The 20,304-nt window shown below is 35.4% G+C and overlaps 1 protein-coding gene across 5 annotated transcripts in view; it reads right to left on the bottom strand.

Annotated features, from left to right (window-relative positions):
• Window positions 1–20,304, bottom strand: part of RYR2 (ryanodine receptor 2) — a 769,122-nt gene that overhangs the window by 274,239 nt on the left and 474,579 nt on the right. For all 5 annotated transcript variants that reach the window (XM_037821856.1, XM_037821863.1, XM_037821872.1 and 2 more), the window contains exons 24-26: window positions 17,302–17,385; window positions 3,314–3,473; window positions 95–242 (exon numbers count right to left, since the gene is read on the bottom strand). In XM_037821856.1, the coding sequence (XP_037677784.1) occupies window positions 95–242; window positions 3,314–3,473; window positions 17,302–17,385 (392 nt within the window). The remainder of the gene's footprint in view (window positions 1–94; window positions 243–3,313; window positions 3,474–17,301; window positions 17,386–20,304) is intronic.

The following is a 20,304-nucleotide window of genomic DNA, read 5'->3' as shown; positions in this document are numbered from 1 at the left end:
TCTAGTACTTCCGCTTTTATTTCTTTATTTGCCTATTACATGATTTTGCAACCAGAGGCAAGCATGGTTAAAAGATATATAGATATACATCTACCATGATCTTGATCAGGAGCTTCCAGGTTGTAACCATAGCCCAGCAGTGTCCGCACAGCCTCTCGGAGGCTGTCTTTATTTGATTTCTTGGTTCGGTCATCTAAAAGAGCATAGGGAACAAGGCGCGGGTTTCTTCTATTTTTTACATCCTACAGGAAGAAAAAAAGCGCACATCAAAGCAATAGCAACGGCTTTTGGAAATGAGAAAGCTACCAAATCAAAAATACTTCTGAGGGTAAAAACTGCCCTTCCTCATTCCCTTTATCTTCCCTGGCTATGAAGATTATCAGAATTATCTATCTATATTAAAGATTTGATCAAATAAATAAGTTATCAATTTAAAACTAGCTCTCTCTACAAAAAAACAACCTCAAAGGTTGTTTAACTGTCTGCCATTGGCCATGGTCACAAGACAAGCAGCTAACTTAAAGAACATATAATTTCCTTTTTCAGTTCACTGACAAGTCTTTCTTACGAGAAAAGCCAAATTAGTATTGGTCATCCCTCAATGATTTTGAGTCAAATAATAATACATGACTGTTTTCCCTTCTTCAGAGAAAACCTAGTGTGTTTGAGACAGTCATTCTATGCCCCTTGAAAAATATAAAGTTAGCTCCATCCACTGCTGAAACTAATACAAAGAATATTAAAGTGGCTACGAAACTCGAAAGTATTTATTACAAAATAGGCTCTAAATTTAAAGGTTCTTAAAGTGTAGATGACAAATGGAAGAGGTTGTCTTACTATCTTGGCAAAAGGATGCCCAATTTTAGAGGTACAAATCTTACTTTCACTGGAATGGTGAAGATGTATTAATTCCTGCAAGCCTGTAAGGCACCACCATTTGAGAAATTAATTCTTTCCAAACACTGAGACCTGGCTGTAGTATTTGTCAAAGTCTCCATATTTCAAGAAGAACAATCAATTCTCAATTTACCTTAGCATAAGAGGAATTGGGAGCCTGTGGAGACCCCTACACCATCTAATGAAAAGAGGTGGGGTCGACAGGGGTTGTTCTGCTGAACAAGAGCAAGGGAAACTATTTTCTCTCTCCCTTCTTTGCTCCCTCTGGCAAATTCATACTGAATACCTATAAGGACTCTCCAAATGTGGTCTACCGACACCCAGAATCAAAATCATCTGGGTTACTTGACAGGGTAGCACCAAGAGTGGGTACTATGGGGATTTCCTTCAGTACAACTCCAAAGCACCCTAATATAAACAAGAATTATAACCAGAATGTATGTGCTGCCAATGCAGCTTCCAAACATACTGCCCAGCCCTCCTCCTTTTCATCTTGGTTGCTGTTCCCAAACATTTCCTACATAGAAATTCTACAGCCTCTAATGAATCTTGGGAGATGGGGTCCTGGGAATCTGATTTCAGCTATGCTAGGAAGACAGAAGAGAATTAACTCAAGTAAACTCCCGCACTCAAGTTTATACAAAGCATAAGAAGATAAATTAAGGAAGAACTCTGAACTGGAGTATGATAAACATGAAAGTGAAGGAAAATTAAGAACGCTCATTCAAATAATCCAGCGAACATCTGCTAAGTCAGTGGGGAATTTGGTGGAGATGGGGTGGGAGCTGGGTGAGGGAATGAGAAATGGTTCAAACGAGAGCCCCGGCTGGCTCAGACAAGAGCCTTGCATTTTTATGAGGAGGAGGAACCACATGCCCAGGAAGAGGAAAACAGGGAAATCCAGGTTTGTCTGACAGACCCATAGGGTCTTCTCCCTTTCAAGAGAACCAATACAGGCACCTTCTTCTTTTTGCCTCTGTAGCATAAGGTTCAGGTTAACACACACACAAAATCACTTAAACAGACTTAGCACTGACATTCCCATCGATTTAACCAGTTTAATTCCATATACAAAATTGTATCATTTTAAGACAAAATTCAAAGCTATTCAAGTTTTATTTATTCTTCCAAATGCCAAAAGTCACTGGATTAGAAAGGTTCTGGAAGTAAAGTTTTCAAACCAACTTTTAAGCTTTATCTTGAATCATATTCTAAGCTTTTAAGTAACCATCTCTTTTATTCTTGAAAATCTTTTATAAGGGCATTCCAGCCTGTCCCAACGAGAGGCAATGTATAAGGGAAATGAAAAATTTTGGCTATGGAGTCAGAAGGCTCTCCCGAGTCCAAATCCTAGCTCTGCTATGAATCAGCTGTGTATCCTTGGACCAGTTACTCTAAGGTTGTGTGCCCACTGAATGAGAATTGGGGAGTTATGAAAGTTATGAAAGTTAAAGAAGGAACTCCATCTGAAACTCTAGACATAGTGACCAGCATCTAATAGTAATGGCTACTTATTATACAGTATTTGTTGCGTGCCAGGCACTGCTGTCAACCTTTCACTTCCAGAAGCAGTATAATGAAGTTAATTTATGGATAAGGAAACAATTGAACAGCGAATTTTAGTAGTTTGTCCAACATCACACAGACAGTAAGAGGAAAGACTAAAATTTGTTCTTAACTCCTATTCTGTGCTGCCCCAATATGCAGTTAATTACTGTCAGCTATTCTCACAAGTACCACCACTAACAGAGACCCACGATCACCTATCCCCAGTTCTGAAATCCACAAAACTCTGAAAACCTCTTTCTTCTCTTAACTTTAATGAAAACTCATCTGACAGTGAAACCAGATCTGAATGATGTAAGGCTGTTTATAGTCTTTATTCATTCCTTTTGGAATGACCATCTCTAAGTTTGCTAAACAAGTATTAATTTACTGTCCTACTAAGGGTGTTATGTAATCTGTGATATATCTGCATATCGCCATTCTAAAAGCCCCTCCCCCAAAAAAAGTCTGGTTTCAAAAATTCATCTGGACCTTAGGTTTGGAATAAGAAATTGTGGACCTGTTTTATTATTCCTTTATTTCACTATTCTCATATTCCCAAAGTTTCCCCTAACAATTTCAGAGACAGAAGTGACATAAAACCACATTCTAAATCATAGTTCTAGTAATATCCACTGTATATTAAATATGTCTCCTACATAACACCCAGAGCTACAGTCATCTAACTTCTTGAGTCCAGCACTAAAAAGGCTACATATTTTGCTACATATGTACAAGTACATTATATTAGACTTATTTATATATGAGTTTTAAAACAGACAATATTTAAACTCTCCTGTTACTAATTATGCTGATTCCCACTTGAGTAGATATCAGACCAAGTGCTGGTAGAACTACTTTTCTTGTGTACCTGTTGTATACCATAAGTCCAACCCTGCCTGATTCGATCTCGAGCCCACACATTATGAGCATTTTCAGCCAACTTGTCCACCATTGCTTCCTGAGATGGGGTGAGTTTGATAAAGCTAAGGTCCATTGGTGCAGGCTTGTATCCACTTGTCAGCTGGTAACTACAAAGCAAAGCAAAAGAAATATATAAGTGGTTTTTTTATGAAAGTCAAGATTTAAAATTCCCTACAATAGTCTTTCATCTAACCCCACAGAACTCTAATTGGTCCATAAATCACAGTGGTAACCCCTAGCAAAGTACTAGTCAGGGAGTCTGTGTTCCTATCACTTTAGCTAGTAATTCATTCAGTGGAAATGCCACATGATCTCTATGTTTTCGTCAATAATATAGAAATGAGATAACTTACCTATCTGCCAAAGATGAGAAGGACTTATCATTGTATTCCTAACAGGCTTGAGGCTTTCATATATATCAAAATATTTGATTTCTCTTAAAATCTTCATCTTTCCCCTACTTCTTTTTTTCTTTTTTTTTGCCCAACTTTTGAATATAATATTAATTAATATTTATTTTGTAAATCAATTAATCCTTCTGGATACAATCTGTTTACTATTATATGAGGAAAATTAATGCATTTTTAATTTATTTCTCTGTCATGCTTTTTACATTTAGGAAGCCTCCAAATAAGAGAGGCTAGAAAGTAGAGAAAATCTCAGCTATATAATCACCTAACATATTATTATAGCCTAGATTTTAATGGACTCTTACCAGAGACTACTTTCATACACTGAGCTGGAGAGAGAAGGTACTAAAATGGGGATAAGTTTTATTCTTTTGGAAGAAAATTCAAAGTATTAAATTTTCAACACACTCTTCCATGCACTAAGGACAGTAGCACTGCCCACCACCCCACCAACAAACCTGTGTCTCATTCTATTTAACTACTGATTCTCTTTCATTCTTCTGCCATTATTGTTCTCCCTACAATTAGAATGTAAGCCCTTGAGGTCAGAATCTGCTTCTGATCCATTTTTTTAACTGCCATTATACTCACAACAGTGCTAGGCAGATAGCCGCCTTTCAATATACAGCTAATCAAAAAATTAACTTTATTTACCAAATTAATATAAATACATATGCATCTTCATCTAAAAGATTCTCCTTTTGTGCAAAGAAAAGAAAATCACATAATTCTGCTAAGAAACATCATCAGAACATATAAGAAAGTGCTCTTTAAGATACAGTCTATAAATTGTCTTTCTTCATTTTTTATTCTAGGCCATGGCTGGCGTCATTACAAGGTATGCTCCTTGAGAGCAAGGAATTTGTCTGTTTTGTTTATAGCTATCCCCAACACCTTGAATAGTGGCCAATACATGGTAGGCAGTCAATAAAATTTGTTGAATGAATCACTGTATTTCAGCAATAAATAATTTTTTAAGGTTGAATCAAGTTGGCTTTATCTTAATTGCTCCTATTCCATTATAAACATCTCATATTTCATAACCAATTTGTTTATAGGCAAGTTTTAGAAATATTTTGTTTTGTTTAAATAAATTAGATTGGTCTAGCAATTACAACAATTATACCTAATTACTGGCTCATGTCATCTGACTTACATTCACAAGCAAAATTTATAGAAATGAAATTTTGTTGTTTTAAATTAGAACTACACAGGCATGGGCAATTAGCATTTTTTTAATCAAGAAGCCACATGAGATTTTTTAACCACTCATACAAGTCTTTGTATTACAGAATTCTGATGTCTAAATAGACAAACAAATCTGGAAACTGTAAGCACAGCCATATAAACAAGTTCTCATTCAGAACATATTTTCTTCAAGAAAGAGCTTATGAACGTCCAGGGAAGATGGCAGAGTAGGGAGCTCCAGGACTCACTCCTCCTCCAAAACAGCTAGCAGATGGGTAGGAATTGTCTGTTCTGGGGTTCTGGAGGCCAGGAGAGCACTGTACAGCACCCAGGAAGAGCAGGAACAAGAGGCAGAGAAACTGGAGCAAAGGACTGTGAGTACCTTGCTCAGGGGCAGCTGCTGGCACCCACGCCCCACTTGCAAGGCAGCTGCCTCGGTCCTTGGCTGACTGCTGCCCAACAGAGAGGGACCTGGAAGTCCTCTCCTCCAAGAAGGGGGTGGGGGAGCACGACCAAGCACTGATCACAGTTTTTGATCGGCTAATTCCGATCGCTGTGTCCCAGCTCTAAGGTGTTGTTTCAGCCTGCCATGGACTGGGACTGCCTAGACCATTGTTCAACCCTGCCCCTAACAGGACTGAAGGCAGTGGAAGTTTAAAGTCGCAGGGCCTCCCTAGGGTTTCAGGGAACGGTTGCTGAAAGGAACCATATGCTGGTCAGATAGTCATCACAAAAGCTTTGGGCTTCTTTCCTGACCCTCTCCAGGGCTCTTGGGAGCTGGTCTGCATCCTCTTTGTGGGTACCTTGCCCTGTTTTGGTGGGGAAATACAGACTTGGAAAAGTTCTCTCCAGGGTGACCCTCCTCCCAGAATTGCCCTCCAGGAAAAAGCAGCAAGAGGTTAGGAAAGAAGTAGAAAAAAGGTATAGAAGCAGAACAGAAACAGATCACGATTCCTGGACAAGGAAAAGAGGAAGGGAAGCTTCCTCCTTCGGGTGAAACAACTGCACAAAAAGTGCAATCCTAAAAATTGTACTGTATTCACAGGGTAAGAATCAGATGAAGAGCTCAGATAGAGAAAAGAACGGAAAAAAAAAATGAGCACAGTCTCAGGGACGTGAATGCCAGCATAAAGCACACAAATAAACACCTTATGGGTGTCCCAGAGGAGAAGAGAAGGGAAAGGGGGCAAAATGAGTATCTGAGGAAATAATGGCCAAAAATTTCCCAACTTTTAGGAGAGACATAAATCTACATGTCCAAGAAGTAAAACATACTCCAAACAGAATAAATCTTAATAGACCTACTCTAAACACAAACTAATCGGAATATCAACTGCCAAAGATAAAGAGAGAATCCTGAAAGCATTCTTTTCTCTCTCTTTTCTTCTGCCTGTAATATTCTGATCATCCTATCTCCCAGTTTGCTAATTCTTTCTTCTGTCTGTTCAAATATGCCAGAGGTTGTATGCCTCTGGTGTATTTTTAATCTCTTCTATTTTGCCCTTCATACCCATAATGTTATGTTTCTTTCTATACTTTCAAATTCTTCTTTATGCTTACTCAGTGTCTTCTTCATATCCTTTTTCTCCTTAGTCAGGCTATCCTTCATCTCCTTGAATTGATTTAGGAGATTTCTTTGAACATCTTTGATTAATTGTCTCAAATTTTTTGTCTCCCCTGAAGTTTTGTTATTTTGACTGGGCCATATCTTCCTGTTTCTTAGTATGGCTTGTAAATTTTTGCTGATATCTAGGCATCAGATTATTCTGATGTGTTTAATCTGATTATTTTGATGTATTTAATCTAGAGATCAGTTTCTCTCTCTTGCCTAGAGTTTTATTGTTGATTGGCTTCATGTTAAGGCTCTTCTTTATGACTTGGTTCAATTTATTCTAGACACTTTGAATAGCCTGTGTTTAACTGAAGAGCTCTTTCAAGCTATTCTTTATCTCATTCTTGCCCTGGATATGTGGTACAATTTTTAAGATTGCATGTTTTACGCAATTGTTTCACCGCCAGAAGAAATCTTCTTTTCCTTTGCTCCTTCTCTGGAAATCCTGATCTATTCTGTTTGTTTCTGTTTTGCCTCTATAGTTGTTTAACACTTCTTTCACTGTCTCTAGCTGTCCATGGATGGCCACCAAAAACTTCCTGGACAGCTTTCTAAATCCATGCTTTCCTGGCCTGCCCTGAAGATGGCACCCTTCAGCAAATTGTTCCTCACAGCCCCAAGGAGGCACTGTGACTTTAAATCTCCACCTCCTTCACCCCTGTCAGGGTCAGGGTTGAAACAACGGCTGCCACCACCTTTGTTGAGGGTGGGCTGAAACAGGAGCTCAGGGCTGGGACCCAGCAATCTGAATTCACAAATCAAACACTGATCAGTCCTTGGTGGTGCCCATCCTGCTTTTAGGTATGAGGATTTTTATGCCCCTTACTGTGAGTAGCAGCTAGCCAGGGACTGGATCCCAAAGCAGACCATCACAAGAATGGGGAATGGGCACCAGCCATGGCTGGGCCAAGAAAGTTACAGTTCTTTACTGTAGATTATCAGCCTCTTCCTCCCATTCTTCTGTGGCTGCTATACAGTGCTCTTCTGGCCTCTGGAGCCCCAGAACAGTTGTTTCAGACAGTTCCTGCCTGTTTACTAGCAATTTTGGAGGAAAGACTGAGTCTTGGAGCTCCCTATTCTACCATCTTCCTGGAAGTCTTCAGTGTTGTTCTTTAAATCGTGTTATACAATTACAATAAATACATGTATCTTTGAAATTCATTGACTTCAAGTTACATTATTTGCTAACATAGCTGGCATAATGAATATTTAGCCAATATGAATTAACGGTATCAACAGTGATTTATAAAACCATTTTTCTGTTTGTAGTACATCGTGACAAAGTAACCAAGAATCAAATTATATCAAAATGAGAAAATTTTAAAAGGGCATAAATGTAATTTGGCCAAGAATATCCATTTCATCTTATTAATACAATTTGATTAGATACACAAAGGGCAATCAACTGCTAATATGAACTATTATCTTCTTGTGGATGAAAAAGAACAAAGACAAAGCTTTTTGAATAAAATGTGATTGGCATGAATCTTGGAAGCTAAATGGTTTCAATCATAGTTTTTGAATATATTTCTGTAAATTTAAAGGAAATAAAGGAAAGACTGCTATATGAATTTTGGGAAATAGTATTTCCTAGCTCAAATAATAGGGAAAGGTCATATTATTATTAATTATATGAAAACAAAATATGTACATTTCATATTACAAACATCTATGTATTATACGCTACATTCTTGAACTTCCTGGGAAAATTTTGCCAGAATCAGTCAACTGAGCTCTCTCTCCTCCATTCTATTTATATACTATGTATAGGCTTTCCCTTTTCCTACTTTATCAAGGAAGATCTCAGTGCCATCAGTCATTTTGCAAAATAACTTACAAGTAATATACATGGAATTAAAATATATACATTTAATACCTTCACCTCTCAAAGTATAAAATTTCTTTTTCAGTTATTAACTCAGTTTCATTTTGACAGAGTATAGAATTGAATATAATTTTAAAAAGTGAGATTAATAAATTACATAAACTTCCTGGGCTTCAGTTTCCTTTTAAAAATAGCTTCTTACTTGAGGAATAAAAAAAAAAAAAAAAAAAAAGCCAACATAAAACCATGAACTGGCAAACTGCCAGTTTGATTTGCCTCAAATTACCATGGATGTAAACAAAAAATTGATAGAGTTTGGCTCCATTTATGAATTATGTTAAGTGGCAATACAGTTTTGTGCTTCATTCCCGTCTGACCCACAATTTTCCTAGGCAGGTACCATAAATGTGGTTTGAAAAAGTTGTTCCATATAATATCACTGAAGTGCCAGTTAAAGTAGTGCAACATAAACGTGGCAGAATAACAAAACTAGAGAAACAAGCCTTTCCTTTTTCCAGCTATCCCTACCCTGTGAGTTTTACTTGTTTAGGGTGAATCAAGTTAAATGAGGCTTGGAAGTCACTATGCTATAAAAGATGAGAAGTAAACATGAAAAGATTATGTCCAAGTTCAGTGGATGTTAGCTGTAAATTTCAAAACCAAATCAGCTCTTCAAGCACCTTGGAACAAATGGGAAAATCTCAGATGAATGCACAACAGAGATATTAAGAACAAGTTTTGCTGGAAGCACATCTACTAAAAATGAATACTGGGCTGACATTTTCACAGAAAGAGAGAATATTCAAAAACCCTTCTTCAGAAAGCAAATGCAAATGAAGAATTCATTTTAATGTAGAAAATGGAAAGGGAAAAGATAAGGGATATGTTCCATCTATCACTTCACCTCTTGTTTGGTTCTTAAATATGTTATGTGAGGATGCGCACACAAACATTCCCCTCCACCCCCCGCCCCATTCCTTTTTACTCTAAGGTCCTGCTACACCTCATCTCATTTGAAAAAAGACCCTGAAGTAGCTACTGCCCCAAGAAAGGGTCATTTCAAGAACGAGACCAGAAAAGGCCATTCTGGGTTTGGGGGTTTTTTAAATAGGTTTTTAAAATTCATTGCTGAGAATGGTCTTCTGATTTTCAAAAGGTCTACTTTCGAATACCAAAAGAGCAAGGATATAAAGGAAGAACAGATGAAGAGCCAAGGCTTTCCCATCCCAGACAGGCTAAAGATTCCATAGCCTAGAGGAGGGTAGTGTTAAGACAAAGCAAGCAAGGTCCAACCCCTACTAGGCTGAGTTACAGACCAAGTAGATTCCAGAGCCCAAGTGAACTTCTCCCTAACTTCCCAGACTGTATTCAGGAAAACAGCAAGGTCCCAGAATCATCCACACTCAAAGTCTTGTGCAGTACGGCTTCAGGAGACTACACGACAAAGCAAATCTAGGCTGACAGGTTCTACACCAATGCAAGGTACCAATAATAGGGTGGTATGGAATCCTGTATTTTATGCATGATTGTTCTGTAAACCCACAACTTCTCTAATAAAGAAAAAAATCAATCTATCTGTCTGTCTGTCTATCTATCCATCTATCTAAAGTCTAGGCTGACAGGACCTGAGGCAATCCTCCCACTTTCCTCCACCAAGGACTGCTATCCCCAACCTGCCAGAGAGCATCCTTAGATCTCCAGGGCCCCTAGGGAGAGGCAGGGAAGAAATGGTGAAAGGGGCAGTGGCCTGAGGACCCACAGAGGAGATTAGGAAAGCAAGCAGAGTGTGGACCCATCACCAAAGATCAGTGGGGAAAACATACATCCAAAAGATGCCCGCGAGATGAATGAAGGTCAGCTGATGTGTTAGACGACTCAGTGGATAGCAGTGAACTCAGATCAGAATGACCAAGGACCGAGTGTCCCTCCGCAGAGGGGAAGTGAGTGCCCAGAATCTGAACATAGCTCTGGGAGTAAGAGGGAAATAAACCTTGAATTCAAATTCAACAACAAAGGTAGAATGTTTCAGGCCCCATTCTAGGAATTAACGATTTATCATTAAATAATATGAACAAACATATGTACTTATAGAAATTACATTCTGGTGCAGAATCGGGTGGTAAACAAAATAAATATGTAAAATGAGATAACAGAAGAAGTAAATGTTGTGGAGAAAAATAAAGTAGAAAAAGGGAGTTGGGAGGAAGCACATTTGTATATAGTGTACAATTTTAAAGAGGTGGGGGAAGACTCCTTGAGATGACATTTGAATCAAGATTGAAAGGTGGGAACAAACACAGAAAACATTGATTTAATTGACTCTACACTAAACGGAGTAGGATTACGTTTCTACTATCAAACTGTATTCAGTCTTTTGGGCTAACGGCCACATACTAAAATCTGAAATTAAGCCCAGTCAGGGGAAAATAACGATGTTACCTATTGGCACATTTAAAAATTTGTGATCTACGAAATTTACCCACTATACATAAAAAGAGTATATAAACCTTATTCCTTCACAATCACAATACCTCATCTTTATAGCAAAATAAATAAATAAATAAATAAATAAAATAACTGTATTTGTAACACCATTTTTCATTTAAGTAAATATTTACATGAACTGAATTTTGTGCATGTGCTTGTATATACATATGGATACACATTTGGCATATGGGTATTCATTTTAGAAAGTGGCTTTAAAATTATATACACATATATGCATTGAAAATATAATTCTCAGGCTTTTATCTGCCCCAGTACCTGAGGGATACCACATGCTCCATTTCCATCACTGACAGTGGCTTCACAGTATTGAGGGGAATGAGTGGGAGGTAAAATCTAGCACAAGTTAAAAAAAGCCCCTCAGAGGATTCTAACACACTCCACTGACTGACACTACCTCTTACCTCCCAGTGATACACAGGCAACCGGTTTCTGACCTACTGTGTTTTGTGTTGACTTAATAACAGAAAAATGCTAAAAAATAAAATAAAATAAAAACTTCAAATAAATTGTTTTTATTTTCAGGCAAGGATTTTATTTTCATTTAAATCTACAGATTTCTCTAAAACATCTCAATTGCTCAGGCATGTTAGCTATTGGGAACCACAAGCTCATGGAATGGATTCCTTTTCAGTTGCAGTGTTCTTTATTCCTACATTAATTCAGCTCTATGTACATTAAACTATGCAATGGGTCGAGTTTAGTTTTACAATAAATGTGGGAAGATTTTATGAATTTAAGAACAGAAGATAATGTGGGGTACTCTTCAATTGTTTGCTTGTTTGTTTTGAAAGGAGGGGAAGAAGAACAGAGAGAAAGGGAGAACACATGTACAATCAATTATACTTTCTGGAATAATCCTTAAGAAATTTTAGAGGAGTTTCAGTCAAAATATCTAACATGATTTTTTGTGAAGTGTGTAACAAATATCAGAAAAAAAAACCTAATTCTCAAATTGTCTATTTTCCAATAGGGATAGTTGCATTTAATTCCAGTTAATATATCAAACTTGCCTGATTATTAAAGGGTCTCTAAAATATTCTCTTGTACCTGTAGCACAGTTAAGTTGAACAAGTATCATTAATGATATAAGGACATAAAAGAGGCTGCCCCGTTAACATGTCAATGATTTTTAATTTCACAGTTTTTCTAAACTGCAGGTTCATGAACGGTTATAGAAAATTTGCAAAAGAAACAGCAACAGAAATATTTTAAACTGTGAAATTTATTATACTATGATGTTGTTCTTTTACAGATCATAGCCCAAGGGTTGTGTGCTGAAATTTACCCCATTTCAAACAGTTACACAGAAGCTACTTTCAAGGCACATATGTGCCATATAAAACCTTGGCATTCAGAAAAGACATGCTTCCAACAACATCAAAAAAGTAAGTCAAACTGAGAAATGGCAGAGGTAAACCTGATAAAAAGCAACTGCAGAAAATAATTGAGTACCAGTTCTTATCAAATTTTAATGAAAAATTAATCTTCATATGAACATCATAAATATTTTTGTTCAATAATTTCTTTAAAGAAAAACTAAAACATAATTTATAATCTGCCATGTTCTAATCTGTGATCATTTCTAATCTTTTACTTATTCATCTAGAGATTATTGACCTGTACGTCCTACAACTATTTCAGAAGGATGTATATTCTAAATCACTCAATATATTTACATTTGTATCTTGCTCTTCTCTAATCTAGCCACTAATAACTCCCTTGGAAGGAATAATTGACACCAGGAGGAAAGGTTTAATATGAAATCTTGTTCTATGAATCATCACTTCTCTCAATTAAAATCTGTACTGTTAAGTAAAATAAAATGACTGCCTACATTGAGTGTTGCAAAGAGAAGACCCCTTTTGGAGAAGGGCTTTTTCAGAAGACAAAAACAAGTGACCTGCAGGGGTTTTCTGATGAAATGGAACACACCCTACAAGGCTGCTGATAAGTATCACCTTGGTGATAAAATTAGTTTGGGTCCAGCAGAGCTAGTTTATCAGAATGGACAAGGGTACCATACTAATCAATGTGTATTTGTTCCCCTCTTTTTAAGATCCCACCTTCCCTTTATAAAGTGTAAACTTCATGTCAGCCCATCAGAATATCTCCTCAATTGCTTCCACAGAATCACCCTATATGAGCTTCCCCTTTCCATCCCCCAGGAAGAACTCCTTTACTTCTAAACGGGATGCTGCCCAATTCATGAATCACTCAATAAAGCTGTGAGATGCTAAACTGCATGACAAGTTTTTCTTTTATCAGTTTTGGTGATGAGGATGGGATCCAAAAGCTACTGCTGACCACCATAAGGACAAGGAGAACGATGGGCAAAGGCGCCCGTTTTGAACCATTTGGGTTCTCTATTCATCTTGTCTTCTCTAAGGGTGGTGGATGAGTTCCTCCCGGAATCAAGCTCCATTCTCTTTGTGCTCAAACTCTGATCTCATTAACTTTTAGTCCAAAGGTTAGCAGGTCAATCTTACTAACGAGAAGGCTCAAACTTTGAGCTGGAGATCTTAGCCTTTTGGGGTAGTCTGCAGTTTCAACATTAATGAAGTTGAATTTATGTGTTTACCAGCTCTTAAGTTTTCTCTTCAATGAATTATCTGTTCCTATCCTTTGCCTGCTTTTCATATGTATTGACAGAATCATATGAATTTTCCTCCTTTATTAAGGAGTGAATTTACTGAGTGTATTTTCTAATGTTAACCCATCCTTTCATTACTGGAATAAACTCAGCTCAATCATAATATACTTTCTTAATACACTGCTGAATTGTTTACTAATATTTTATTTAGCATTTTTGCACCTATGTCCATAAGTAAGAGTGGCTTATAAATTTCCTTTCTCATAGTGTTCTGATCTGGGTTTTTGTATCAAGGTTATACTAATCTCAGAAAATAAGCTGTGCAATGCTGCTTCTTTTTCATTCAAGAGTATTTGTTCTTGAATATTTGGTAGAAATCAGTAGAAAAGCTATTGAGACTATCATGTGTGTGTATGTTTATATTTTATATTTTATATTACTAATTCCATGTTTTAATAGTTAAAGGTCTATTCAAGTTTTCTTTCTTCTTGAGTCCATTTTGATATTATTCTACATATTTGTTCATTTCATTAACTTAAAAAAATTTTGTAAGAAAGTTATTACATTTTACTATCCTAAAAATATTCTTAAAATTGCTAAGAAAAACATTCTTTCTTTTGGTGTCATTGGTCTTCCCATCCCCACCAAATTCATTATTTTTTCTTATTATGATTTCCTTTCTTTAACTTTCTCCAAGTATCACTTTATATAAGCAACCCATATGCTTTATATGATGTGTTTTCTTTTTCCTTTCTTACATTATTACATTTCCATGATGATATCTTTGAATGCTTCTTTTTCATTCAAGAGTATTTGTTCTTGAATATTTGGTAGAAATCAGTAGAAAAGCTATTGAGACTATCATGTGTGTGTGAACTATTTAGAGGTGTTTTAAAATTTCTAAGTGTTATGACTTTATGTCTGCTGTTGTAGGGTTATTCTTTGAGATTCATTGAATGTGATCTTTATGATACCAGTGTCCTATGTGCTAAAATATGTCAAGTTTTTAAAATGTTCCAGGTGTGCTTGAGAATGAATAATCACCTACTGTAGGAGGCAGTGTTCTATATATGTCAAGCTTTTACTTGTAAGGTTTTAAATCTCCATTAATGTTCATGAATATTTATTTGCCACAGGTATCAGTTTGTAGATTTGTCTATTTCTTCTTGAAAAAATATTTTTTTTGAGGTTGTTTTATTTGGTGAGTACAAAAGCTGTTACAGCATAATGCCTATCTTTTTTCATCCTCATGTAGTAACCTTCTTTCCCCAATATTTTTGCCTGAAGAGCTATTAGTTTGTCTTACATTAATATGGTTACATCAGTTTCCTTTTGAGTAATACTGCCTGGCATATCATTTTCTAATTATTTTATTTCCAAATTTTCTATTTTCTAAAGCTCTTGATGTTTCTCCTCTACCTGGATTTTATTTTCTGGATTGTGTGCAGTGTGTTTTATCTTTTTAAATCCAATCTTACAATATCTTTCTCTTAACTGGAGATTTAATGCATTTATATATGCTGTAATTCATGATATAATTAGATTTATTATCTATCATATTTTTATTTTTAAAAATAACTTTAATATATATTAGACACATACAAAAGAATATGCTTTAAAGCATTATAATTAGACTAATACCTTTCCATCTATCTGTGTGTTCTCCATCCCACATCCCTGCCTATACCTCATTCCAAAGATAATTAATATCTAGAATGAAAATTTATTTGCTTTAAAAAAAGTCTCATTAAATAAGAATATATCATAAATAACATATATTGCTTAGTTTTACTTGTTTTTGAGCCTCTAAAGAATGGTGTTATACTGTATTTCCCCTTGTGTGATATATTTTATTTCACCCTCAGCATTATTTTTTAGGATTCACCTATTTTGCTCAGAAATACAAATCATTCAATTTACCATGTGATTATATCAAAATTTATCCATTTTCTTACTGTAGACTATTACTCATTCTTCTACCTCCCATCCACCTCCCCCTATTGTTTTGCTATTAAAATAATGTTGCTATGAACAACAGTTTAAATATTTGTTGTCTAATTGGAAAAAAAAAAAAAGTATGGACTTTCTCGAGAGCATAAATCCTAGAGTGAAACAGCTGAGTAATAAGGTATTCAAATGTTTACTTTTAAATGATAATGCCAAACTGTTTTTAAGACAGTTTTAAAAACTTCTCCAAACTTTTAGATGTTTTCTGCTCTGCACCTGCATCCACATTGTTGTTAAGATTCCTTAATTTTTGCCAATAGTGTAAGAATAAAATGGAATCTTGTGAATTCAGATACAGTTTAGACTGTGAGCAGATGTGAGTACAGTTTTCATTTAATGACCTCACCTTTATCATTTCCCCATCTACTCTCATAGCTACTGCGAACAATACAAAGAAAAAGCATCAGTGTAAGCAGCCTAAAAGCAGAGGACCTTATTTCAACAAGGAGACAAACTTTCATCAAAGCCCTGTGCCATGTGTGTATCTGTCTTTCTGTCTATATGTCTACCTATCTTCTTATCAGTCTTCGATTTAGAAGTCAGAACTGAGATAGTTGTCACAGGAGCATGTATTAACCTGTTTGTTTTAGCAGAAAAAGGAAGCCAGATTTTTTCTGACAAAAGATAATTCTTTGCAGGCTGATTGTTTTGAAAGTGAAAAGTGGCTTTACTAATCAGGTTTTCTAGCAGTAATATATATTCCAAAAATGGAACGAGCTCCAAGGTTTTGATTAAAAAAAATATATATATATAACTGTATACACACACACAGATACATGCATAGCACGTGATAAAATGGATTTATTAATTACATTGGCAAAGGTGTTTTAAATTTCTCTTTTCCTATCCCTATGAAAATCCGATTAAATAAGATGCCTCTAAATGAAAGATAAACAGGTATAATTAATAGTTGCGGGTTTTTGCCATAATTATGCCTTTTGGTATACTTTCTTAAAAATTTGAGAGAGTGAATGGCTTTAATGAAAGGATAATAAACTCTCTGCAAGTCAGAGAACGTGCTAGAATCTGCATTGGCTTAGGAAAGCATAAATTTGCACTTGGGTTTGATTTATTTGGTGTAACTTGGGGACCTGGGTTACTGACAAACCTGGGTTACATTGTTTCTATTTCCATCATATTATTGAAAAAATTTCCAGGTTGCTGTTTACAATTCATGGGTCTCAGAAAATTGGCTTGAATACTTAAAATAAATTAAAAAAAAATAATATGAAGCAGCTATCATCAATCGGGCACTTACACATTTAATACCTAAAACATCTCTGTGAAGTAGGTTTTATTAATAAATTTTAGCAGATGAGAAAGCTGAGCTTTGCAGAGGTTAATCAGGATCACAGACAGTGGTACAACCAGCAAAACCACTACTATAATGCTTATCTGCTTCCGTTTACTCATCTTAAAATGGCGGTAATAATACTGACATCTACTTATTCTGCAAATATATTTTCTTTATAAAAGTAATATTAGTAAATAATTTTTTGGTGGAAAGTGGAAAGCCACATATAATCACTTAGGAACATAGACAAATCTGTGCATGCATACACAAACACAGGGAAAATGACACACTTCTTATAATACACCTCCAAATATATTCTGAGATTTTTCCTTTATGGGCAATCTGACAGACACTACTTCAAGTGTGATTCAGCAAGTTTAAACTCTTGAACCTGATTTATAGCTTAAATAGAAGCAACATGTCAAGGTTTCTGTCAAGATTTATTTGAGTGCAATACATCCATGCATAAACTACTTAATATTGGTGAGACATTCAACTTACTTCTTGGGTAGCTTCATTTTTTTCACCTTTTCTTCAGCATGTTCATCTGATATACCCACATGACAACCTAATGCCAACAAAGTCCTGGAAAACAAAACCAGAGATAAACTACAATAAATTTCTCCCTTAAGGATATAGGTCCATAATAACCAAACAAAATAACAGATGGGAATAAAACATAATATTGCACCTTGAAAGCAAAGCAGAAGTCTTTTTAGGGGGTGGGGGAGCACAAAAGGGGAACTATTTATAATTTATTTACTTTTGAGTGAAATATGAGACACTGAAGATTGAAATGGCAGAAAAATGAATAAATTGAAAAGTCTCCTTCCTTCCACTTCTCTCTAGATACCAGTTTCCTTCTCTAAAGGCATTGGATGCTATCAATATCTCATATGTTTTTCTAGAGAGCCAGCACACATACACACACCCCCTATGCATGTGTATTGTTTTTATCCCCCTTTAATATAAAGGCTATATAAAAGAGACATTGTTCTACAACTTGCTATTTTTGCTTTACAATAGTAACTTCGATATCATTTTATTTCATGTAAAGTTGGTACTTTTTTTTTAACAGCTCTAAAGTGCTCCATTAACTGGATATGTCAATGGTTTTAAGCAATTCTCAGAGATTCAGTCTTTAAGGCTATTTCCAGTCTTTTATATTACATATAATGCTACAATGAATAACGTCAGATATTTAATGTCTGTACTTTATCCTATACCTGCAGGATAAATTCCTAGATGTGGAATTACTGGTCAGATGGTATACGCATTTTAACATTTGACAAATGTTGTCAAATATCTCTTTGTAGAGTGGTAATAATTTATATTCCCACCAACAATGTATGACATTGCCCATTTCCCATATCTTCTCCAACCCAGAGATATCAAACTGTCTGATCTTTGCCAATTAATAGGCTTAAAATGGTATCACATTATAGTTTTAATTTGCATGTTTCTTTATATAAGTGGATCTCAACAACTTTTTTCATGTATTTAACAGATATTTGGACTTCCCTTTAGTGTAAGCATATTCTTTTCTCACTTTTCTACTGTATCTGGATTTTCTTTGTTGGGTTTCAGAAATTCTTCAAATAAAGTCTGAGATACGATTGAAAATATTTTTCTATAGTTTATTGTCTTTTTAATTTCTTTACAATGTTTTTTTTCTAGGTACAATTTTAAATTTGTTTTTACATAACTGAATTGTTCAGTCTTTTTTGGATGGCTTCCAGGTTTTGAGATGGTTTCTGGGGAATGAGATTCCCCATTCTTAAAACCATTTTAAGAAAAACGCCTATGCTTTTTTTTTGTTTTCTTCTTCTACTACATGGCTTGAAATAGGGTTCCAACCTTATTTTTTTTCCCAGATGGTCACCCAGTTGTCCAGAAAACATTTACTAGATAATCCATCTTTTACTGATTTGAGATGCTACTTTATCATATAATAAATTCCCATATGTTTGTTTAGTCCTTTTCTGGACTTTCTAGCCTAGAAACATCTCATTTTCACATAATATGTCAGGGTCACAGTTTGCCAGGAATTGTTTTTCATGCTTTTTTGATTTCCTATAGTTCTTCCTCCCCTGAATAACCTCTTGTTTATTTTTCCAAGAAATATCTGTACAATTCAAGTTTACAGTTCCTCCTTTATAGTGCTCAATGCTTATACAGAAAATATTGTTTTTCATACCCAAGACAGTGAGTGGTTTCTCCTATCCCAATAGAATAAGAAATAATGGTGCATCCTTTTTTTCATTACAAAACTTTTAAAGTCTGGTCATTTCCAGTAGAGATGTGGGATTTCTAAAATCTGCCTATACACATCCTTCAAACATAAAGTTATTAAGTTAAACTTTAGATTATATACAGCAAAATTAAAAAGAGCCCATAAACTTACCCAACTAGTGTTAAATGCAAAAATAAGAAGAAAGCAAGAACTGACTAAGCCATAAAATTATCTAAATAAAAAATGTGTCAATTAAAATGACAAAGATCAGCAATGGGATAGAATAATTGACCCACAGGAATAAACTTGGGTTATACTTAATTAAGCACTGTCCAAGAAAAAGTAAGTCTTTTGCCATCACACTCCATTCATTCACCAAATAAACAAATACCTGCTGAATGCTAAGCCCTGTGCTAAGTTCTGGCTATGATGTTAGGAAATAATCCCTTCAGTCAAGAAGTATACAGGCTACCAGGGACTATAAATAATAGGTAATTGTAATATACTGTCTTGTGTGCAATGAGATGCTATGAAAGTATCAAGGAGGGATGCCACTCACAGGTCTGAGGGGCTCAAAGGTGACAATAATATGAGGATTTCTCTTAAACTGAGACAACTGAGTCCATGCTCACCAAGAAATGTGATTACTATCCCAGGCTGATCTGTAAAAATAAGCAGTATATTTTTCTGTCCATCCATGAGCATTCTGGTGTTTGAGACAGTTATTATGACTGCAAATTAATACTCAATGTTACATTTTATGAAGGTGGTTAATCTGGGTCAACACTGAGAGACAGAGCCATATGCTGTGTGGATATCAAAGGTAGGCCATAGAAAACTCACAAGGTTAATGCCATCCCTAAGATAATCGGAGTTTGCTCTCTGCAAGCTATACCATGACGTTCTCAAAACTAATCAATTCAACTTCACAATCCTTTTCCAAGTGCTTGTTACTTAGAAAAAGGTGAATTAAATTTGCATGGACAGTGAACATAATAAATCACACTTGAATAAAAATATAATTCAATAAATATTAGTTACTATTTATAAGATATTTTGCAATACGTTTCTGTTAAATAGTACTTAAGACCAAAAAGAGAAAAGAATAATTACAATCATTATATTTAATAATAAAATTGAATTATAGTAATATAATTATAAATTAAAACAAAAACAAGTAGTGTTCAAGGAAGGAAAAGTTGTATTTTATAGAAGTAAATTTGAGATATTTCGAAGAGGTTAATTACTGTTTGAAAGGTGAAGTTATGTGA

The sequence above is a fragment of the Choloepus didactylus genome, chromosome 2 (genome assembly GCF_015220235.1).
Source record: "Choloepus didactylus isolate mChoDid1 chromosome 2, mChoDid1.pri, whole genome shotgun sequence".
Taxonomy (NCBI): Eukaryota; Metazoa; Chordata; class Mammalia; order Pilosa; family Megalonychidae; genus Choloepus; species Choloepus didactylus.
Note: the sequence above shows the minus strand (reverse complement) of the source record. Positions and strands in the feature narration are given on the sequence as shown.